Source organism: Panthera leo, chromosome F2 (assembly GCF_018350215.1).
Source record: "Panthera leo isolate Ple1 chromosome F2, P.leo_Ple1_pat1.1, whole genome shotgun sequence".
NCBI lineage: Eukaryota > Metazoa > Chordata > Mammalia > Carnivora > Felidae > Panthera > Panthera leo.
The window spans coordinates 38,517,050-38,542,381 of record NC_056695.1 but is presented as its reverse complement, the minus strand read 5'-3'; the positions used below and the strand labels follow the sequence as shown (position 1 = coordinate 38,542,381).

The 25,332-nt window shown below is 39.2% G+C and overlaps 1 protein-coding gene across 5 annotated transcripts in view; it reads right to left on the bottom strand.

The window, feature by feature from the left end:
- The window catches only part of SLC26A7 (solute carrier family 26 member 7), a 123,405-nt gene that overhangs the window by 39,561 nt on the left and 58,512 nt on the right, over positions 1-25,332 (bottom strand). For 4 of the 5 annotated variants that reach the window (XR_006198176.1, XM_042923523.1, XM_042923524.1 and 1 more), the window contains 6 exons: positions 22,684-22,836; positions 19,128-19,210; positions 16,839-16,986; positions 14,830-14,943; positions 6,346-6,423; positions 5,236-5,331 (listed from right to left, as the gene is read on the bottom strand). Coding sequence is in view for 4 of the 5 variants with exons in the window: in XM_042923523.1 (XP_042779457.1) it covers positions 5,236-5,331; positions 6,346-6,423; positions 14,830-14,943; positions 16,839-16,986; positions 19,128-19,210; positions 22,684-22,836 (672 nt within the window). In the remaining variant the exon portion in view is untranslated. Of the gene's footprint in view, positions 1-5,235; positions 5,332-6,345; positions 6,424-14,829; positions 14,944-16,838; positions 16,987-19,127; positions 19,211-22,683; positions 22,837-25,332 lie in introns of those variants that run through there. The other variant, XM_042923526.1, reaches the window with a different exon arrangement.

The following is a 25,332-nucleotide window of genomic DNA, read 5'->3' as shown; positions in this document are numbered from 1 at the left end:
ATGGTCACGACTCTTAACTATAAATTATGGTGTAGGGCGCCGGGGTGGCTCAGTCAGTTAAGCGTCCGACTTCAGCTCAGGTCACCATCTTACAGTTCATGAGTTCAAGTCCTACGTCCAGCTCTGTGCTGACAGCTCAGAGCCTGGAGCCTGCTTTGGATTCTGTGTCTCCCTCTCTCTCTGCCCCGTCTCTGCTCATGCTCTTTCTCTCTCTCAAAAATAAACATTACAAAAATTTAAAATATGGTGTAGATTTGACAAATACTGTGAAATTTGGATGATATCAAGGAGGACACTGGAAGCCAACACATTTACCCCCAAATTTCAATCAATTATAGATTTCTTGAAATGAATGTAACGGCTTTTTAAATTCTATATAGTAATATTTTGATGAGAGCTCTAAGCTCTTGGGGCAATGGTGGGCCACCACAGAAGGAAATGCATGCATCTAATCTATATTTGATACCATAGAAAGAAGAGCAGCAAAATGAAATGCCATTTGTATCGCTTGCATCCTTGCTTCCTAAGGGTAGGAGACTGACAGAGGTGAAGCCAGGTGAAGAATGGAGAGAAGGCAGCAAGTGTCAGGTCACAAGAGAGCCCGTGATTGTGAGGCTTTGTTTCAACAAGGGCCAAATCTTCTGATGACATACCTACATCAGAGCCGTGGGCTGCTCTAGTGCCCTTCCCACATTATTTTTCAGCAAACAGGTCCACTAAAAATGCACTATAATCATAAAAGAATCAACAAGGGACTTATTCATAGAAATGGGGGAAAGAAAGAAAACAATGAAACAGAGACAGAGGGTAGATTTAGACATGTAATAGGCAATATAATCACATACAACACACACACACACACACACACACACACATAGATTTGAGAGGTCAAAGAAGAAAAACTGTATTTAAAAAAAAAAACCTGAAAGATTAAAAAATAAGCTGGAAGAATTCAGAAAAGGATGTGGATGGAAATAAAAACATTAGAGATAAAATCCATATTTAAAGCTAAAAAAAAAAGGATAATCACAACTAGAAATCCATAACCAGAGACACAGTAAATAGCCCAGAGAAACCACATACACACTCCCAAAAATAATCATAGGAAAATGTATAGATACAAAAAGACAAAATAAAATCAGAAAATATATAATTCATTAAAAGAACATCTAGTTTGAAAAAAAATGTTCAAAAATATATTAGAAGAAAAAATTTGTATATAATCCTCAGTTTTGGGATAAAAAATATATGTCACTCTCATAGGAATTTGATACTGGGTATTCAGCCACAAGAAATATTCTGATAATATTACCAAATTCATGGGCAGGTAAGACTTTCACTGAGCATCCATGCTGAAAAACTAATTCAGATAAAATAACAAATCATGTTGGGGCATGTGGTGGCTCAGTTGGTTTAGTGTCCAATTCTTGATTTCATCTCAGGCCATGATCTCCCAGTTCATGGGTTTGAGCCCCACATGGGGCTCTGCACTGACAGTGCAAAGCCTGCTTGGGATTCTCTCTCCCCGTCTCTCTGCCCCTCCCCGGCTCATGCTTGCTCTCTCTCTCTCTCTCAAAATTAATAAATAAACTTAAAAAAAAAAACATGTTGACCTGTGATTTCTCTGCCTTATCCCTCAATACCCAAAGACAGTGCCAAGTCTAAACAGTCCTGAGGGAAGCATGTTAGACTCAGTCAAAAACTTCCTTCTACTATGAAAGAAAAAAAAAAAAAGGGAATATAAAACACATGAGCCTTTCTTGAAAAACTACTTGTTGATGACATACAGAAAACAAAGAGATGAATTGAAAAAAACAACTCAGGAATGAGAACCTGTATTAAAAAAAAAACAAAACAACTAACTAAAAGTAACCACTAAATGCCTTCAAACAATCTTCCATGTTCTATAACTGAATGACATCATCTTCCTGCAATGATGTTCCTAACTAGAAACTCAGAAGTAGTTCTAGACTGATGCACTGTATATGATGAATTGGTGGTGAGGACCAATTAATGCAATGTTTTAAATATTTTTCAAGCTTATTTCTTCCTCTTGAACCTCCTGGTCTCAGTTTTGTTCCAGGTTTTCCTCACTTATCTGCCTGACTCACTAACACAGTTTCATCTACCTTCCCTAAATTACTCAAGCAATCCTTCTAATACACAAATCTCATTCTTATTTCTCCTTTCGGTGATTTCTATACCCCATCTGTTACTAGATGTTCTACCCATCATTTCCTGGAAGAAGCCTTCCCTGGCATCTCTTCCCTTCCAATATGGTAATGTGCTCCGTCTTATGTAATTAATGAGTTCCTCAGGATTACCTTTATCTGAGTTACCAAATAAATTGTAATTCAGTCTGCATCTTCTAATTTCTCTATTTCCATGTGCTACTTCACACATATCACCTTTAAAAAGCCATGATCCTCCATCAGTCTGGCTAATTTTAACCTCTTGGCCTGCCGATCAAATACAGTTCCTTCAAGTCTCAATTCACATTTCAGCTCTGCTGTCGGAGTGTTTATCGACCCAGTCCAAACTAAATGGTCCGGCCTCCATTTTTTTCCCAGCTCTGAGCTTGTACATTTTAAAAAATATTTTTAATGTTTATTTTTGGGAGAGAAAGAGCGCATGTGCATGTGCGAGTGAGGGCATGGTGGAGAGAGAGGGACACACAGAATCCCAAGCAGACTCCAGGCTCTGAGCTGTCAGCACAGAGCCCGATGCGGGGCTCAAACTCATGAGCCGTGAGATCATTACCTGAGCTGAGGTCAGATGCTTAACTGACTGAACCACCCTGGTGTCCCCCCGCCCCCCCAACCAAGCTTGTATTTTTGCTTCCGGGTCATGTTGTAGCATGCCTTTCATAGTAAGTTAATGTTTCTATGTCTGCTTCCTGCACAAATGTTAAGTGTCGGGAGGAGACAAGTAGTTCTTATTTATCTCTGCATTCCTCATGGCACCCTGCTGGAAGCCGAGCTATCCAACCAGCCTGATGGCACGGCCCAGGCGGTGGACGGATCGGGACTGCAGGGCGGCCCACGGACAGTGAAGCCTCTCGTACTCCCGCTTTTATGTAATTTGGCCTTAATAAAAGCACCTGGGGAATTGTCTGTTGGGGAATTGCCCTCGACAGGCCCCCTGGGAAAAGAACCATTGGGAAAGAAATAAGGTTCCGCCAGGAAATTGTGCGGCCCTACGTTTAGCCCTTGCCACCCCCTATAAAGACTCCTCTACCTAAAGGAAGGATAGCTTCATACGTTTGCCAGCAAAGGAGGGACAAATGGATTTGAAAGCCCCACTCCGGCAACAAAGGAGTGTATCTGTGGGCACAGGTTAACTCCATCCCCTAGGCCCACTTGGCCCCCAGGAGGCATTCCAGATAATGATTGAACCTAGACAGTTAAAGTACAGAATGGTTCATTAGTTCCTAGGTGCATTGTCTCTCTGAGAATGTATAAGGCGTGGGTTTCTAAGGCCCTCTTGGCCCCCTCCTGGCACCAAGGCGAACCCTTTTGTTCCTCAAACCACAAATGGTTTGGGAAAACAACTAAGAGGTCATGTCCCTGTAACTGTTCCACTTGAGGTGTTGAGAGATAGATGGCTTTTCACGAAAACAGCAAAGCAAATGCTTTATAGATTATAGATAAACGTAGATACATAATGAAAATAATATGAAGAAATTAATAAGTGAAGGGCAGGAGGAAACATTATGAGAAAATAACCATGTTATTCCTTGAAGGGTGATTACATACTGGCACATTTTTAGAATTAGGTAATGCCAGAAAACGTAGATGACGTACGCTACGAGGAAATTGCTAACAAATATAATGCCACATTTGCCACAATAAAGCAGCCAGTTCAACACGCCGCTGTTGTCTGTGCCCATTTTTATTTACTTTTTTATTTTTTTTTTTAACTTTTTCGCCGACGCCGTTCATCCTTCGGGAACCCCTGGACCTGCTGGAGCTGGACTCCGGCAGCACCCAGCATTGTACTGCGGGAGGGTACTGAGCCTTGAGAGAAGTATTATGAAAGTAGGCACCATCACAAAGTAGGCACCCAAAGTCGGAACAAAGATTCTGAAGGAGGGGGGATATATAGCTAATTGCATTTCAATATGATGAATGTCATAATAAACAGAAGGTACTTACGAAATACTTTACCCATATGGGAAAGAGAACGAATTTTGGATGCTCCCACACGGACACATTTCTCTAGAAATAGTATGTCATACATTTCTGTTAGCGGAAGCCACACTTTATCATTGTTCAGTATGATTTAATCCCCTAATATCCAATTAACATAATGCTCCTCTCAATGTAACCCCTCTAAAACTAAAATGAGACTTTTTATGTTTAGAAGGAATATGGTCACTGTTAAGAAGTTTACCCTATATTGGGACACCTGGGTGGCTCAGTCGGGTAAGCATCAACTCTTGGTTTTGGCTCAGTTCTTGATCTCATGGTTCGTGAGTTCAAGCCCCGTGTAGGGCTCCGTGCTGACAGCACACAGCTTGCTTGGGATTGATCCTCTCTCTCCCTCTATCTGTCCTCCCCTGCTTGCTCTCTCTGTCTCTCAAAATAAGTCAATAAACTTTAAAAATTTTTAAAAAATATACATTCACCCTATATTAACGTAACACGTTTCTTAGCAATTAATGACAGTTCTTCATATGTCTTCTATTAGTGTGTACTTCCTTGATGAGCTTCACTTCCAAAATCAATTCATAATGGAAATTGAGAGTCTCCAGTCCATTCGATTTAGCTAGCATTTCTTTATAAGTTCTCAAGCAAAAGGGGTGCCTGGGCGGCTCAAGTCAGTTAAGTGTCTGACTCGACCTCAGCTCAGGTCATGATCTCACGGTTCTTGAGTTCAAGCCCCATGTTGGGCTCTGCACTGACAGTGCAGAGCCTGCTTGGGATCCTGTCTCTCCCTCTCTCTGCCCCTTCTCCGCCTGCACTCTCTCTGTCTCTTTCAAAATACATAAATAAACTTCAAAGTTCTCAAACAAAACATCAGTCAAAATTGGGACAAAATTCCACTTCTGTTTCTTATAAAGACATATTCTATTTTAATGCCTCAATAGTCTGAAAAAAATAAACAGTAGTTTACAAGTAGCAGACAAGTCTCAAATGGCCAAAACTATTTTTCTGCAAATAAAAATATTAAAAGCTGATTTTGCAATACATGGTCAAGCCAAAGACAGTAATTTTAGGTCAAATATCTACTTACCCAATCAATTTTATCCACATTCCAGTATTTTTTTAAGTCCCGAAACTGTATTAGCATTCCCTTCAATCCCACGACAATAATACTTGCGAGAACACACTATAAATAGGAAATAAGTTGATGAAGAAGATAAAGATTTTAATCTGAATTTAAAAGGACCAAGGTATTTTTGTTTGTTTTTAAAGTACTTACTAGAGAAAAGCAATCACCATTTAGAAGACTAAAACAATACTCATTTTGTTTAGAACCAACCTATTATTGTACTTTAGGAATATACTATCAATTCTAGAAAATCACAGTGTAAAACTTAACGCCATTCTAAAACACAAGAAAGAAAAAAAGGAAAGTCATGAATTATAAGGGTGTATGTTATATAGCTGAATGTACTCTTTAATTATCTACTGCCATTTGAAACTTGTTGCAGAAAATTAAATATTTATATTATATATCTCTTGATAATTGCCTTCAATATCAATTATCTGGTTTCACCTGAAGATATTTATAACTCTCTGGAAAAGTGAACTTGATTATTAGATGATCCTCCTGTGGAAATGATTTATTCTCACTATATGAATGAAGAATTAGAACAAGACAGGATTGAGATGGTCTCTGGCCCCCAGAAGACCAGGAACTTACTTGGGTCACATTGGTGCCCCAGGCTTATGAAAAGCAAGGTAAACACTGGTTAACACTGGTGTTCTGAATCGGTTTGTATAAAGATGTATCAAAGGTGGCAAGATGTATTTGATTTCCTACTCCTTTGCCCTGCACACATTTTTTCCAACAGTCCAAGTTCTGATAAAGCTCTTCCAAAGCCTATTTCTTATAACAGAGATTGCCCAGTTCTCCCCTCCAAATGAGCCCAGAATAAATTTAATTCCACAATGCCATGTTTACACGTGAGCCTAAGAAATAGAAAACAGCCACGGTCCTTTCCCATTCCTCCCCCATCACAGGTGGCCTCTGTCCACCTTCCCTTCATTCAATCATTACTTATGTCACGTGGCTTTCACATGCAGGATCATTGAATCCACTCTCGTAAGACATTTTAATATACGATGATTTCATTAAAAGTAACGTTGACAAGTAGATATTGAAAAAGGACTACTGTACCATGGGAAGCCAGTAAAGCAAAGGTCCTATGGCATAGATGACTATCAGGACAAGAACGCAAGATATTAAACAAGCCACCTGTAAAGTACAAGACAGACAAAAAAGAAAGTGTTGGACTTTCTTATTATTCCAAAGTTATGGGGGAAATATAATTCTTAGTTCATCTTGATTATAAGAAACCAAATGTTGGTGCATGATTGTTAAACTGCATAGACTACCATTATCTATATTTTGCAGCAGAGGAAACCCAAACGTGACAGCTGACAAACTGGTGCAATCAAATTAAGTCAGTGATGAGAGAAAAGCAATTCCACGCAAAGAAATAGGACACCATCAACTTTTATCACACATCACAGCAATGGCTTTTTTTGTTTAATAGTGAAAGTGACATTTCAATTAAAAGTCCTTTAGCCCATTGTTGTTCAGCTTGACTCTCTTCATTTCGTAGCGAGTTTGAATAATAACTGAATATGCAGCTTAGAGTTTTTTTCTCTGCTGATGATAAATTTCCACCAAAGCATTTATTCTCTTTGAGTTCTTTGTTAGGAAGGGTTCTAGGATGAAGCAGTTATACGGGATTATAGGAGCAGTCTCCGTAGTGAAATAGGCTTAATTTTATTAATCCTGAAGAGTCATTAGTGTCGTGTTCCAACCAACTCAGCCTGCTGACAAAAGGCAATTCAGAACACCTGACCCCTAGCTATGCTCCACTTGATAGAGAACCTGATCTCACAGAAGTGAATGTGCATGACTTAATAAAAACATTTGGCCAAACTGTCAGCCTAACAAGAGAAAAGAGGGCTTTCGTGGGACCACAGAGATGCCCAGAATATCATTATGGAGATAGGAAAGGGAAGCAGGATCTATCACAATGGCTAAAATAAAAAATAATATGTAAACGGTCTATTAATATCAAGGGTCAGCAAGGACTTAGAGCAACTGGAGTTTCCAGACATTGCTGGTGGGAACACAGTATAGTAAAACCACATTGAAAGGAGTTTGATGGTTTCTTATGAAGTTATGCATACACTTACATGTGTCCCAGAACTACCTAAGAGAAATGAAACATACGCCCATGAGAATACTTATATGCAAATAATTATAGAAGCTTTATTCATAAACACCAAAAATGATAAATAAGTGAAATCCCACCAATTGGTGAATAGATAAATAATGGTACATCCATACAATAGAATACTACTCAGCAATAAAAAAAACCAGATAATTAATACATGCAACAGCATAGATGAAACTCAAAACCATTAAGCTAAGTGACAGTAGACACTGGCTCCTTTCATATTTAGTGGAACTCATCTCTGACACTCCCCAGCATATAAAGGGGAAAGAAAATCCTTCTGTAGGAAACAAGTCATTAGGGATTTAAGATCACTCATAAAACAAATCACAGTATACCAAACTGTTATAGTACTGATCATTTAGGAATGATTGGTGATTTTGCATAAGAATTTTTTTAATATGAAATTTGTTGTCAAATTGGTTTCCATAGAACACCCAGTGCTCATCCCAACAGGTCCTCAATGTCCATCACCCACTGCATAAGAATTTTTAAACAGCATAATATGTCTGACATTCTATTAGGCTGGAGAAAGCAGATCAGAGAGCAGATCAGAGAATTCATTCGACTAGCTCAGTGACTCAGCATGTTTATGGAAAGAAAAGGACACCAGATGCTAAAGTGTATTTCATGACAAAGGAAATTAAAGCATGTACCCTTCTGTGGGCCTCTTCATGCATATACCTACAATGTACCTAAAAATAAAACCCTTCGTCTTAGTTGCAGACGTGAACTTTGGCAGCTATCGTCTAAACCCCTTTGGAAGGCTCTGGGGCACAGGGAGGCAGAGTGACTTGGCCAAGATCATAGAGTTCAGGAGTGAGAAGGCATGTGGATTATGAGCCAAGTTGGGATCCATAAAGCCAAATGTATTTTAAAGTTCTTAAATACCTTATAATTCACTGAAGCTGCTATAGAAATTAAGACCTAACTAAATAATTTTATTTAAAAACAGTAAACTACAACTACCTTTGGGCTTTTCTCAAATATTTAACTGACCTTTCGTTCACATGATTCTTTGTATGTACATCAATAATCAAATTGTGCACTCACTGAACTATGATTTCAGTCACTATCAACATGAATTGAGAACTAAATGGATGTTACTTGCAAAGGATGATAAACTATGGGTAAAAAAGTTTATTTGTGTAGGTCTGATGGTAAGTCATACAGTGAAATAGACCAGAGAAGCAAATGGCTTATGTTGGCTCCTTCAATGCACTTTGCCTCACCAAACGTTGATGCCCTAGGTCATAAGGTAAGTGTACCTAATTGGACAAGAAATCTTCATCAGCTCTGTCCAGTGTCTCTAGTTCATAGAAATCAATGATATAATAGTTCCTTCCCTCTAAGCTCTCAAAATACTGACATTTGTTGTCTCCATAGCGAAGACCCGCAGATGTTGAAACATGGATTTGTAAAAATCTTGGAGATCATGCGGTCCAAATCATCGTTTATATATGGCCCACTCAGTAACTGTGCAAAGAGGCTGAACAAAGATCAGATATTTGCGGTGTTATCATAGACTTGTCTAACCTCAGGTTTCTGGAACACAGTTGAGCTGTATTTTCAAGTATGACCCGATTTCTGAATATCTGGTACTTTGCATATGAAATGTTGCTTTTTATGTTTCTCTTATCTACCAAGAGAAAAACTGTAAAGGTAAGTTGCAACCCAAACAACAGAGAACCAGGGTGTCTGGGTGGCTCAGTCATTGAGCGTTGGACTCTCAATTTGGGGCTCAGGTCATGATCTCACAATTTGTGAGATCGAGCCCTGCGTCAGGCTCTGCGCTGACAGTGCAGAACCTACCTGGGATTCTCCCTCTCCCTCTCCCTCTGCCCTTCCCCTGCTCTCTCTCTCTCTGTCTCTCAAATAAATAAACCTTCAAAACAAGAGAGAACCATGTTACTTTTTTTTTTAAACTCAGAAAACAAACACCACTTAAGTGTCCTCTTCTTAGTAAGTTTCAAGTTGGCTTAGGTTGTAACTAGTAAGGACAAGTGTTTGCACCCTTAGTCATGTACAGGGCAAACACTGTCTAGGTGTGCTACTCTTCAGTTCTTTCCGGGTCATACTAACTAAATAACTAGAGACATTTTTTTGCTCTAAAATCTAACTACTCATATTGAGTTAATTCTGTATAAAGGATAATGAAATCTACATTTCTTCTTGTTACCTTATTACATATACCATATATGTTGTAGGTTGCTTACAGAGAGGACTCTGCAACCATTAGTGTTACCCCTACCTATCTAGACGGCCGGAGGAAGAGTGAGATGCCAGCCATTTCCTTCCTAAATGGTTGCCAAAAGATGCAAAGTTGGTTGAGAGCGCACTATATGCACAGTTTTGTGGAAAGTAGGGGAATGGCCAAAGTGACGGGAAAGGGCAGATGGAGAGAGTGGATGTTGGGTCACGAAGGCTAGACGAAGACAGCTTTAAAGACGTTGGAAGCAATAAGGCAAATTCGAAAGAATAAAGGAACAGAGCTTGGCAATTAGAACCCAAAGGCAATCTGAGTGTTGCAGGAAAACACGCCAGCTGTCGTTTCTGACCGAGCTTTGCCTGCAGCCGACGCTGCTTCTCACCCTTCATGGCTCTGTGAAGCCTCCCAAACTGCCCGCAGAGCACCAGTGTAGCTACTCTGTTGGAAGCAAAGGGAAATGCAGAGGGGAGAGAGCCAGGGCATACTGTGTGCTCCCTCCCATGATTACCAATCTTCAGAGGGAAGGACAGAAGCAAGACCTGCCAACATTGCTTTGTGCTGGTGTGTCCAGGCAGCCCCGAGACCTTCTTATTCCTAGACATCCATGCTCAGCATGTCAGATCTTAAGGGAATCACTGTAAAAAGGGCCTCAACGTGTGGAGGATAGAACTGTGTTTGGGCTCTGACTGTGGCACTTGGTAGTAAATACTCGGTATCTTTTGTTATTTCAATTCAAACATTTTTTTTTTTATTTTTTTTAACGTTTATTTATTTTTGAGACAGAGAGAGACAGAGCATGGACGGGGGAGGGGCAGAGAGAGAGAGGGAGACACAGAATTGGAAGCAGGCTCCAGGCTCTGAGCTGTCAGCCCAGAGCCCGATGTGGGGCTCGAACTCACGGACCATGAGATTGTGACCTGAGCTGAAGTTGGATGCTTAACCGACTGAGCCACCCAGGCGCCCCTCAATGCAAACATTTTAATTTGATTTTTGGAAGCAATGAAAGGCTTTACCATCAACTCTTTTGTATGTAAAATGGTCCTAAATGCACTAATATTGCCATATGTGACTCTTGGGCATTTGAGATGTGTTTAGTCCTTATTTAGATAGGCTGTAAATGTAACATACACACCAGATTTTGAAGTCTTAGTACAATAAGAAGATAATATAAAACATATTGTTGACAATTTTTGGACAGATTCTTTGTTGAAATAATATTCTGACTACATTGGATAAATCCAAATGTATTATTAAATTAATTTTAGTAGTTTCTTCTACTTTTTAAAATGTGACAACTAGAAAATTTAAATTACCTATGTGGCTCGTATTACAGTTCTACTGGACAGCAGTTTTCTTCTTTTATTTCTTACTTTTTTTTTTAGTGTTTTATTTAATTTTGAGAGTGAGAGACAGAGTGTGAGTGGGTAGAGGCAGAGAGAGGGGGACACAGAATCTGAAGCAGGCTCCAGGCTCTGAGCTTTCAGCACAGAGCCCGAAGCGGGGCTCAAAACCACAAACTGTGAGATCACGACCTGAGCCAAAGTCTGACGCTTAACCGACGAGCCACCCAGGTGCCCCTGGACAGCACTTTTCTAAAGTCTGTGACCCTGAGCCTGGTTTCAAGTGGGATTTTCCTGATTTCAAAGGTACTATAAGTCCCAATACAAACTGCATGTATTCACCTGTCCCTTTTTTTTTTAAGTGTGATTTATTTATTTTGAGAGAGAGAGAGCACACGCAACCAGGGGAAAGGAGAGAGAGAGAGAGAGAGGGAGAGACAGAATCCCAAGCAGGAATCCATGCTGAGAGTGGGAAGCCCGATGGGGACTCAGACTCATGACCTGTGAAATCATGACCTCAGCTGAAATCAAGAGTCGGACACTTAACTGACTGAGCCACCCAGGCACCCCTCACCTGTCCCTGCTTAATGTCAGCAAAACTGACTAGTTTAATATTATCTAATGTTTTCATTTTTCATTCATTTTTTTCCACACATAATTACCAAACACCTACTAGGTGCTGAGTCCTGGGCTAGACACCAAGGACGCTGTTTTCTAGGAGCTTAAGTCAAGGATAGAAGGTAGGCATGAATCATATAAATCGCACTGACAAACATTTTGTGTACAACTGACCCTGAAGAGAAGAACACTTGTGCCAGAAGGGGCAGTGAGATATGAAGGACGGGAGGACTTCACTTAGAGAGGAAGGGGAGGCAGCCACAGACACGTGTGGCCCACAGGAAGGAAAGAGGACCATGCAGCCCCAGGGCTGAGAAAGAGGAAGAGAAGAATCCAAGATGAGGCTACAGAAGGAAGCACCCAGAACCTTGTAGGTAAATACAGGTATGAATTCTGAGACCTCTGCAAAGCCTTCTATGGGCTTTAGGAGGATGTAACAAGATCATGTTTACATTAAAAAAAAAATAACCTTCTACAGAGAAATATCAATACTGTTTCTTTTTTTGAGAGAGAGAGAAAGAGAATGCACACATGCGTGCAAACGGGAGGGACAGCGAGAGAGGGAGAGAGAGAATCTTAAGCAGGTTCCATGCCCAGCGCACAACGAGGCAGGGTTTGGTCTTAACTACTGTGAGATCATGACCTGAGCTGAAATCAAGAGTCAGATCCTTGACCTACAGAGCCACCCAGGTGCCGCCTAATAATGTTTCTGAATAAGAAAAAGTTAGTGAAATAATTAACAATGGAAGGTGGTTCCCACTGCTCCTTTAATTACTTATCATTAGCTTAAATGTTGAAAAGTTTTTAGGTCTTCTTGATTAATTTGCTGGGGATAACTCTAGTTCCTAAAAAAGACAGAGGCATTTAAAGGGTTGTTTTGTGAAGCCTTGTCCCACAGAAGACTGGTTTCACAAATAGCCTATTTAAAAAGAAAAACTTTTAAGGCCTTGGCTTCCCCAGTGCCTTCTTCAAATCATGTCAGTTATCAGTTATACCCACATAAACTTAACAGTTGCAGTGTTAAAGGTCTAAAATGACTACCATGGGAAAGCATCTTCGATTTGGGTATGCACATTAAATCAGATTCCTTCTCTGTGCAGTTTAATGGGAATTGTTGAACAGATTGGTGACCGTCTCAACAAGCAGAACAGCATGAAAATAATCTCCTGCTAAGCTTCGTTTATTTCTCTGAAGTTGTGTTTTGTGATTTCTTTCATTTTTTCTGAAGTCCAGAAAAAAGTACCAGGCAGAAAAATAACTCTGAAAAGTCCTTAGAAAAGTTCTGTTGTTCTTATCATTCAAACATGTGGCCTGCAGAACAGAGAAAGGTGCTTCTCCATCCCCACTCCATTAGTTGAGCAACTTTATGCCCAACTTAAACGAAAAAAAGTCCAAGATTTAAAAATAACTACATGTTTTCTCAATGCATTGTCTCCTTGAGACACTGAATATTTAAAGCTACAGAGATTCATGAGACAGTTTTGTTATTACCAGAATAGTCATTGGAAAAGCAGTAGATGCCTAAGGAAACTCTAGGTATGGTACATACTCAGGGGGAAGACACCTCACAGAGTCTACACCAACCTTCTCTTGTCCATGTGATGGATGGAGATGCTAACCTACTCAACATCCCCAGCAAGTTGGAGGGGCAGCTTGGAATAGAAACTGCCTTACTGCACACCAATCAAACCAGGATGTTTTAATATTAAAATGTTAAACAAAAGGTTCTGGAAAGATTTTATTCTAATAAAAATATTTAACGATAATAACAACACAGTCAATGAACATTGTTACCAATGAACGAGTATTTATTTAGTGCTCAGGCTTTGGGCTAAGTAAGCATGTATATTTTATACCAAAAAGCATATAATCTTTATAACAAATACTTCAACAGCCAAGCCCAAGTCCAGTTAGGTCAGAAAGGTCACTCAACCACTAGTGGTGAGCCAGAACACAAACAAGTCCAGGCTCTAGAATCCATGCCCTTAGCCACTCTATTTATCTACCTTGAATATGAAGAGCAGAAATTGAATATACGACCCCTCATGAGAAACCAGATGGAAACTAGTAGAGAATCCTAGATTTTGGGGGCACCTGGGAGGCTCAGTTGGTTCAGCATCCAACTCTTGATTTTGGCCCAGGTCACGATCTCATGCATTGTGAGTTTGAGCCCCACTTCAGGCTCCGTGCTGATGGTGTCGAGCCTGTTTGTGCCTCTCTCTCTCTCTCTCTCTCTCTCTCTCTCTGCCCCTTCAGTGCTTCCCTCCCCCGCCCCAAAATAAATAAATAAAATTAAAAAAAATTCTCACTCAATTCCAATGCTAAATAAATGTGTATTGTTTTAAAAATGGTTAGCTGTTAATATTAACTTCTTATATTAACATATACATAAATTTTCTTATATGAAATAGTACTTAAAAGTGCAAGAGGTGAGGTGCATCTATCTGGGTTCAAATCCCAGCTCTGGCACTCACGAGCTCTGTGACCAGAGCAAGTTATTTTAACCCTCTTTCCCTCAACTTTCTCGTGTGGAAACTGAGGATAATAATTATGCCTCTTTCACAGAGTTGCCTAAAGGGTTAAATGACTTCACATATAACAAGTATGAGGTGCAGTGCCTGGTACATAACTCAACGCATGCTCCCACCAACACTACCGCCATCGTCATCAAAATCATGGCAACACCTTCATTATCGCCATCGTCAGCTTAATGGTACCCAGCATAATGCCAGGTATACAGCAGGCTGTCCACAAACGTTGAATCGATTTCAGTTCCTACAATAAAATGTGCACAGATGACTTATTACTCATTTATCTACCTGTACCTCTCTCTAGACAGGAATGTCAGCTTCAAGGACCGATTTTGCCTATAATTGACTTCATTTCATTGAAAGGAAAAATGAACAAAAATGGAAGTTTTTTCAAATGGACTGGTTAGATTAGCCAAAAACAAAATCAGCAGCACCACTAGAGGGAGCTTTATTCAAACGTTGCCAACAGTCAAGCTGCCACCAGTACAGGATTTTTGACTGCTCGCCTAGTCATTCTGCTTCTGGAAGGATCATTCATAAGACAGACAGACGGACAGACAGACAGACAAACTTTCTCGAAACCAGTTAGAGAAAAAAAAAATTGAAGAAGTGAAAATACGTCCAGGTCTTTAGAGAGAAGCTCAATTTTCCCACTGTCCAAGAGGGAGAGTTACCGGAAGTGCTTTGACCCATTCTGAACAATGAGGTTACCTGCGTCTTTGCCCCTGTGCTGTACAGGCCAGCCGTCCTTCCCATGGCAGCGGCGCTTGGTATGCAGAAGAAAAATGAAGGAATCACGTTGCTGAGGCCGTGGGCCAAAAATTCCTACAAGATGGGTAATAGGAGAATATAGCATTACTCAATCACAATCAACTTTTGGTGACCACAGGTGCATCCTGTCAAAGGATGAGGCTTGTTTGTATCCCATTTCTGTTCTCCCCATTTGTTGTGACTTAACCATCACTACAAAAATAGCTGACTTTTATAGAGTGCTTACAATGAGCCAGAAGCTGTTGCAAGCATTTCACTCATTTAATGCTTGTAACCACCTTATAGGAAAGTACAAGGATTTATGGTCTCTGTTGCCCATTTCTCCTCCATCTTTTAAGTCACGATGTTCAAGGCTTTTGCCCCTACCACTCCACCAATGACACCCCCAAAGCTAAATCCAGTGGTTAGATCTTACCTACTTGGCCTAAAAGTGGCATCTGAGATAGTTGCTCACTTCCTCCTCTTTAAAGGCTCCTTCTAGGTCCTTCTAGGACCTCACACTCTCCTATTTTCCTCTTATCTCCCTGACCACTCCTTCTCAATTATCTTTATGGTTCCTTCTCACCAAACCAATCACAAGTATGGGAGCATTTCTCTCTCTGATCCTACGTATCCAAATATATGCTGACAACTCACAAGTCTACATCTCCAGCCTGGACCACTCTTCTGAACTCCAGACTCATATGGCCAACCTGCTTCTTGGCATTCCATTTGGATGGCTGACAGGTATCCCAAACTTAACTGAATCTGGTTTATTGTTGTCTACCATCCCCAGTCGTGTCCTCCCACATTCTTCCCCACCTCAAGTTCCAGGTGCTTAGGCCAAAAGCATTAGAGTTATTTTTGACTCCTTCCCCTTTTCCCAGACAGCATCCACAACCAATCCATAATCTGCCTACTTCTCGTCTCCAGCACTGCTACATCCAAGTCATCAAGTATCACCTGGATTATTGCAACGGCCTCCTAATGTTTACCTGTTTCTGCTCTTGCCACCCAACAAAACAGACACGTATGCCTGTCCCCAGTGAGCCGGCACTCTGATTAGGGGATGCTGACAGTAAACAAGAATAATATGAAAAGCAGAGCAGAGAAGGAAGTGGAAAAATCTGGTGTTTAGATTTTGGTGTACCAAGGAAGGCCTGGGAGGACTGAGATGGGGAAAGACATGGTCTGTGTTATACAGCATTGTGTCCCTTGTTCCTAGACCAGTGCCTGCTGGTACATGGTAGAGCTCAATACACATCCGTTAAATGAATAAATCTGCTTTTTTGCAGATGACAAAACTGGGACACAGAAACAATTAAGGGCACATAGTGTCGGAGTGAGATTTAGACACAGGTAATTTGCCATTCTTAACCACTATTCCACAGCTGTCCCTGTCGACTTGTGCAAGAATGTAGGACCACAAGGCTTGAAAGAAGAAACTAGCACGAGCAGATTCAGAAATAGGATCAATAAAATTTTCATTCTTTGGTATTCTTAGAATAAACCCTTGTACCCTTTAGTTTTTTACTAACAAGAATAAGTAATATTAATGAGCACTGGGTGTTGTATGGAAACCAATTTGACAATAAATTTTATATATTTAAAAAAAATAGAAAGGCAAAGAAAAAAAAAGAATAAGTAATATTAGTGTTTTTGTTACTTTGAAATTCACGGGGTTTTTTTTAAGTCAGAATGCAATGATAAATATATGTAGATTCCCTCCTAAAATCAAAAAGGACATCAAGATGTCCCTCTTCCTAGGAGAAAAAATGATAAATTATAAACCAACCCATGAGGGCCAGATTTTCAGCTTTCTATGGATGATTTTTGAGATTTTCTGTGTTCTACCCATTATTGTTATACACTTAGGAAAGTGACATTTTTCTTAAGTTCAACATTCTCAGGATCTGAGTAAAGAGTACCATGATACAACAGCTGGGGAGAGGGGCTGGGGTATACTCCACCTGGTTGTCATCAACTGAATATTTGTATTTTTTGGCAGATCCTTGAGCAAGAGCCAGGGAGGCCACGTAGCCGACAAGTGCCACTCCAAAAGCTTCAGTGATTACTGCAGAGAGGACATTCATTGGGGGAGCTCTAGGTGGAGGGATTCTGTGGAAAGAAAAACCATGCTGAAGTCATCAACTTTCATGTAATTTCTGTAACAACTTGCAATGAATTCAACTGTGGTAATGACTATGAAGTTTACATAGAAAAAGTGAAACACCCGTGTGAAAACCAAGCAGCCTTGCCCTGAGAAGCCCTTTGTTTTCAATATTACTTAGCAGAAAAGCAAAATCACAAGGATCGCCATGGCGACAGCTCCATGCGTCCATCAGGCATTTACGCCCAGGGAATTCAGGTTTTACACTACAGAAACTCTGACTCAAGGAAAATGTTCTGTATCAGAACAAAAGCAAATCTGGAGTGTTCTTTCATTCGAACTTTTCCAAATATTTAATTGGCAGGCGTTAGAGACTGTACTTCCTGCCCCGAGTACTACAGTATTGTACAAACAATGGTTTATTGTGAGCTATAATTCTTGAGCTAATCCCTAACTTCGCCATTGAGTTCATAATCTTAATTATGTTTTTAACTTGATCCTTTCACAGTACACTTCACTATGCATCACATATGTGAAGAAAAATGTGGATAAAGGCTCCATCTACCCTCCTTTGTGAAATACAGGCCACAGTTAGCTGTTTCCCAGTTTTAAAGAACTGTTTAAATTATTTCTTTCAACTAATACCCAGTCATTGTATTACTGTGTTTTGAAAAGCACTTGAGCCAAGGTATTGTTGATTTATATCCCTGATGATACTTTGGAAGACTTACTTCCTCTTCAAAAACAAACAAAAAATCCCTCTGGGGAAAAAGTAGGGACAAAAGGAAGATAATTGATGTTGACTTAATACCTAGCATGAAAGTGGAATGTTCAACCCTTTCAATTAGCAGTTTCATTGTCTACACAACCCTAGACCAAGCGCCACTCATGCACTCTGGCAGAGAAAACATTTTAAGAAAGTTTAGGTAATGCATATAAGTCACAAATCGAATGGTAGAGCTGGGGTTCACCATCTCTTTTCAATGCCACACTCCTTCTATGATTCCTTAAGAGAATGGGTCTAGGAAGGTCATTCAAAATTAAGGAGAAAAAAAGCAGCGGGGGAGAGGCATGATTTTTTTTTTTATCCACTAACTAAAGTTTACCCCCAAGAGAAATTGATCTGTAACATTACAGGCCCTAAGATATCTTAATATGATGTACAAAGCATTGCCATTTCAGAGTATATGAATTTCTGTTTTCTAAAAACTGAGCTTGACTAATTATTAACAACAATAAGCTGACCCAAAAGAAACAGTAAGTTGACTTTTGAAGGTGGAAAAGTAGAGAATCCTGTAGAAAACCCAAGATGATTTAAATAATAACCTGTATCTACATAAAGGCTAAAGATAGTTGTTTTTTCTAATTATCTTGATAACCTCTGAGAATTTTTCTATGTTCTTCCATTTTAATGTAATTAGAAACCAAAATTTTGGACTGGAAGATAAAAATACAGAGGACTCAACAACTGTAACTTTGCTGGACATTTATAAACACTGGTGTATATATAGCCCATTAAGAGGGAATAACCCATAACACATCCCTCTCTTCCCTAAGATGTCTTTATGTTCCTTCAGACTATATTTGGATCACGTTTTGCCCTTCAGGGTCAACATTTCACGTTAACCTTCCTCTTAGTGTCCACAGGAAGGCTTTAAGAAACCTTCTCCACTTTCACCCTCCCTCACCATTATATACCACCTAGGCCTATGTGCGGGGTTATTATTTCAGATGATGCTTCTGTACTTTTACTATGTATGAAGTGAAATAAAAATAGTCATAAGAATATGTGAGTGGAATAGGGAACAATAAATCCCAGGGGTGTGACCATAATTTGAAAATTCAATGCCTTCCTTTTTTCCCCAAATAATATTTTAGTAAATAATTTGCAAATCTTTCACCTGAAGTAAGGCTGTATAAGACAGTCATCAACTTCCCTACTAATAGGCAAACAGTTTATGAAGTTACTCTTTCTCCATATGTGTATTATTTCTTCCTATGATTTTCAAACAGAAATTAATTAGAATTTTGTCCTATAGAGAGCCTTTGAAAGAAATGAAATCCATAGCCACCTACCCCAAGTCCTTTCCTTCATCAAAACCAAACAAACCAACAAAAAAGGAAGAAAGAAAGAAAAAGACTACATTACCCTTTTGGAATATGACCAACTACTTCTAATCCATATGTGATTTCCATATTGGTACAATAACAAGCAAATGATGCAGCAATAATCTGTGTGGTTCCATTTGAAAAAAGAAAAAGAAAATTATTACTGGCCTCTCAAACACCTTGAAACTATTTTTAAAAGTAAACATTGTTCATGTGCCCCATGATTGTTAAGAGTCATGTTGCAGTTGCACAGACTTAAAAATTAAGAAAATTTTAAAAATGAAAAAAATCCCTCCGAAATTTGTGAGCACTTGATTTGCAGCCTCAAAAGTTAAATGGCATCCGACAATATGGCTTTTCTAATATCCTTCCTGATGTGTCTATCCAATTATGTCTGATTTTGAAGGGGCGCAGAACAGAATATAGGCGTGTATGTGTGTGTACAGATACCACAACCAACCTAAATACCTGTGTCTCAGGACGTGAGGGAATGCCTTGTAACACAGCACGATTTCCCTCCATGACACCAACCTCTCAGGAGTTTGAGATATTGCATTAATATTCCTATATAGGTTAGTTGTCAGCGATGATTGACAGTCTCCTTGGGAAATTTTTAATTTTGAGCTTTCACTATTTCTTGAAGCAAAATATACTAGTTAATAACATGCTGGACTCACAGTTTTTAAAGTCACCTCCGTGGAATCTCAGGTGCCCTATACTCTGCTATATGACATATGATAAGCAAGGTCAGGTCTCCTCTGCCTGTGTGCATAATCACCTGTAAAAGGTATGTTCGGAACTCAGTTCAGCCTTTGTTTTTCCTACCATGCCACCCCCATGTTTTCCATCCATTTTCACGTTCTCTTGTCATTCTTCTGATAATTTTAGTAGGTACTAGAAATTTCACATGATTATGGTATCAGTTTAGATCTTATACACGACACTTTTTCTTTTTTGTCAAAAAGAGGCACACCAATTATCTATTTAAAGTACAAAGTTACCATATACATGGCCAGAAAAAAGGTTTAACAAAACCACACTAGCAAATTAAGGCATATTTGAAAATTAATGCCCAATAATATTATTTTGTAGGGATTTTTCCGATCTGTGTATTTCTGTTCTGTGATGATATTTAACCAAATTTACAGAGGGTTTTAAAACAACAAGTAGACTCACAAAGCAAAACAGCCTTGAGAATGTTTTTAAAAGGCAATAAAACTATGCAGATTATACTGTTAAACATAATAAATATTGTGATATAATAGTGTTTTCTGATGAAGATAGCAGTAGTTAAAAAGTCAGGCCTATTAGGTTAGAATCAGAAGTATTAACGTATTCGAAAATCCCTAAGACAATTAATAAATTTAATTGCTAATAATTTCCAAGAAATATTTACATCAGGTCAGAAAATACTATGAGATATAAAAGAAAATATACCATAGGCACAAAATATTGGTTCCTTCTTGAAACTGGAAGAACACACAAGGTGGAGGACTTGTAGCCAATATTAAAATCAAGGAATCTAAGCCACTGAATTGGCTTCCAGACAACATCTTATTTCCTCACTGTATTTCTTTGACATGATTCAACTTCCTTTATCAGCCAAGTCATTGGTCCCTCTTCAATATTATTTTAGTATTATAGGTGTGTATAAGACACACACTGCCCTTAGACTTGGGCAACATGGGATACATGTCCAGGCAGGTCCAGTGCTTTAGAAGGTTCTAATCTGGCCCTCCTCAACCTGTTGCCCTTCTCATACAAGGAGAGCTTTGTAGGGATGAAGGGATGCGTCCAACTCGCCTGTCCCGGTCTTTCTGGACAACACTTTGGATACTCAAGAATTGATGATTTCCTGCCCAAATGGCCCATGCCTGCTTTCGGAGTATCTCCCCCAGATTCACCCTCCCAACGTGGCCCATGGAAAGGCAAAGGGACAGTTCTGGTGTGGAAGAGTGAGGATGTGTTTGGAGTTTAGATAATGGGACAGGAATAGCCACACATATACATACGAATCTCTGTCCCACCTACAGGGGACAGAGTCAGAGGAGGAAGAGGAGGGGCAGGCCAAAGAGCGGGCTGGCTCTCCCCAGGCTACCTTCTTCTGGCAGAACTGGAAGGAATGGGAGAATTCTCTATTCTGTTCAAGGTAATCACTGTGGCATTTTAGTCAAACTAGGAAAACAAAACCTGTTTTCTTTAACACGTTGGTCTATAAATTTTAAGTATTCAGGCCCGAATTAGCACTTTTACCTTGGCTCTTGCAAATACTAGGAGGAACCTTGTGTAAGAATTACCTCTCTCTCTCTCTCTCTCTCTCTCTCTCTCTCTATATCTATATATATATATATATGGATAAAAGATACTTCTTACTAGTTTTGCATTGAATAAGTAATTTTTTTTTTTTTATTATCAGCTAAAGGGCCTTGTTACCTAAGGTTTGGTTTCAATTTTTTGTTTTCATGCAACTTATGTAGTAATAAAGCTTCCCAAGATATAATAAGATTTCTTAATACTTATAGGACTTTGGAATAAAATGGTATGTTTCACAGTTGTTGCTGTGAAAACTAATAATTATAGTACCCTCCACTTTTATGGCTTATTTGAAATACACACAAACACACACATTATATTGATCACATATGTTACACGCATCTCCATAAATTATCAGGAGTATAGAATCATCCAAGGTTTAGCTATGGAGAGAGGCCATCCATCTCAGTTCTACAGAAATATGTCATAGTCCTCAGAGAGCTTCCAATGTGCTGAGCTTACATGTTTATGTAAACCTACACCACTTCAGCAATATGAATGAATATTTCAAAAGGTGAAATGATTTGGACACCTCTTGTCCTGTACGTGTATAACCCAAAGACCATTAAAAAACTACAGTCAGTTAATGATAGGTTAGTAGGCTGTGATTGTGTTAATATTTCATTTTCAACTTGTGCTTTGTTTAATTAAGAGTCCTCATTAGAGGCTCTTAAAATTTCAAAATGCAGTTTGTAATGCCATAAACCTTAATGTAAAGCATAATTCATTGCTTTGCCAGGTACAACAATGAAAAATATATTAGAGAACCAGGCCTGGCCCATGAAAATCATGAGTATCCTTTCAATAAAGCAAAATTAGGTCAGCAAAAAAGGTGTTAATAACTCTACCAATCACTAATGGACATTGGTCAACTGATAATACTTCTCTGCATATCATACAGATGCCACATTAGTAGGATGGGGTATCACTTTTTATAGCTTTTAGGGAGAATCATTCCTGAGATCTTCTGAGTCTCACCCTTAGAAATGTCTTCTTATTTAAAATCTGAAGCTATATGTTCTATTATTTATGTAAAAAAAATTACAAGCATATGAGAAATGCTGTGTAAATTGAAAACATGTGTGCCTCCTTTTTTAAAAAGTATGGACTCAAAATGTTTCCTGTTCTTACATTAATGTATAGCCCTGCAAAATTAGCCTGACTTTAATGAGAGACAGGAATAGTTGTGGGTTACTGTAGACAATAGAGTGAACCTCTGCAGGTTACCCCAACAACTGGCAAGCACTGTAAGGCAGAAGGCTAAATGTTGATTTCATACTTACCAAAACTAAATCGACAGGAAGAACAACTTTAATTTTCCTTTTAAACTGTTCATTCAGCTCTTTAACCAGAACAAGCACCACGATGCTCAGCAAGGATAACAGCAGTGCTTCCAGTCGGACAGACTTGATGTTTTCAAAGACATATGCATAGATCTACAGTGATAAGGAAAAATACAAACAAAATTCAGGGTCATCCGCAATATACCAACATCGAAATCTGGCTCCAAATGAACTCAGTGATGTTTCACAAAAATATGTTAACGGATGGGGGGGGTGGAAACGTGGGATGTAAAGGGTGGCCAGTGCTGATCCAGAGCAAGTACCTTTGCATGTACAAAATTGCTTTGCCCTTGATTCTCCCATTAAACTCAGTGTTTGCTCCTTCCTACATAAGGACATGGCTAGAGAGAATGACTCTTCTGAGTCTTTCCCAGGACACTTCAATGGGCAGAGTGCTAAAACTCATTACCTACATGCAGATTCATCAGTAAGAGCAGTAAGGGGACATAGGCTCTTACTCAAATTTCAGGATCAAACATGCACTCGTACTTTAAATATCTATGGATACATCTGGAGAGTTAATAGCTCTGCATAAGGAGATATTTGCATTTATCTGTGTCTTCCAAATTCTCTCTTGCAAAGATATAGCACTTGTATAATTTTAAAGATTTTAAACAGACCTTAAATGCTTATCTTCAACATGTTCCTTAACTCCTCCTTCTGCTGGATCATGCTATAATTTTTATAAGCTCATTTCTGTTTGTCCACAACAAATTCTTCAAGTCATTTCAGGTGATCTAAATTAGCTTTCACTCTAGCTCACACGCTATTCTCACAGTAGCCCAACTTATTGATTGATACTTTGACCTCTCTTTTTAGTATCTCAAATATAATTTGACCACAACTAAAAATACTGGATCAAAATATTATGTATATAATGGATCAAAAGAGCTTATATAGACTATGTTCCTTAGCATCTCCTAAAATTCTGCTCAGCAGGTTTCCTAATTACAGGACCCTCTGGTCCAGCGATCAGGAACATACATGAGGGATGTTGTAAAGGAGGTGTAAAGGAGATTCATCAGGCTAGCTGAACCTCAATTCAATATGTTAAATGTTACCATTAACACCGTAACTCTTTCAAATAAATAAGTAAAATAAACTCAGTTAAAATGGAGCCTCACTAAGTGAAAGGGACCAGGGTATAATGTAGGTAATCCAGAATCCCCTTTGTCCACACAGTTTAAAAACAAAACAACAACAGAAAAAAACAAAACATTACGTGAATGATCAGATACATAAGGAATAATTAGCTTTACCTGTTATCTTTTTCATAGTATTCTATTTTATCCCACACTCTGAGGGTACTATAATCTCATAGTTACCTGCGGTGCAGACAGTATTTTTTCTGTCTCTACGGATGGTAATTGCTCACAGAATTCCTACAGCAAGTGAAGGAGCAGGTTCCACTTCCCATAGTCACCCCTTACTCAATGTCAAGGACTAAAATCCAAAATGCTACTCAGTGAAATATTTTCTATAGGAGATGGGGTTAGGGGAATGTTAAAAAATTTTTGTCCAAATACATAGCTTTCTGATGATTAAAGGATAAAATTGAGAATATCATTCAGATGATTTGTCAAGGAAAAACACAAGGATCCAAATGTTTTAAAACAGAGGATTATTCCTTCTGTTTCATGCATGGTATTAAAAGTATGCCCTTTTCCAAAGAAGACATCTAGATGGCCAAACAGACACATGAAAAGATGCTCAATGTCAGTCATCATCAGGGAAATACAAATCTAAACCACACTGAGATACCACCTCACACCAGAGTGGCTAAAATGAACAAATCAGGAAACTACAGATGCTGGCGAGGATGTGGAGAAATGGGAACCTTCTTACACTGTTGGTGGGAATGCGAACTGGTGCAGCCACTCTGGAAAACAGTGTGGAGGCTCCTCAAAAAATTAAAAATAGATCTACCCTATGACCCAGGAATAGCACTGATAGGAATTTATCCAAGGGATACAGGAGTGCTGATTCATAGGGGCATGTGTACCCCAATGCTTAAGGCAGCACTTTCAACAGTAGCCAAATTATGGAAAGGGCCTAAATGTCCATCAGCTGACGAATGGATAAAGAAGGTGTGGTTTATATATACAATGGCATACTACTTGGCAATGAGAAAGAATGAAATCATGCCATTTGCAGCAACGTGGATGGAACTGGAAGGTATTATGCTGAGTGAAGTAAGTCAGTCAGAGAAGGACAGATATCAAATGTTTTCACTCATATGTGGATCCTGAGAAACTTAACAGAAGATCATGGGGGAGGGGAAGGGGAAAAATAGTTACAAACAGAGAGGGAGAGAGGCAAATCATAAGAGACTCTTAAATACAGAGAACAAACTGAGGGTGGACGGGGGTGGTGGGGAGAGGGGAAATGGGTGATGGGCACTGAGGAGGGCACTTGCTGGGATGAGCACTGGGTGTTGTATGTAAGCGATAAACCACAGGAATCTACCCATGGTACATTCCAAGAGCACACTTTACACAGTATGTTAGCCAAGTCGACAATAAATTATATTAAGAAACTAATAATAATAAATTAAAAAAATAAAAAAAATAAAAGTATGCCATGAGAGTG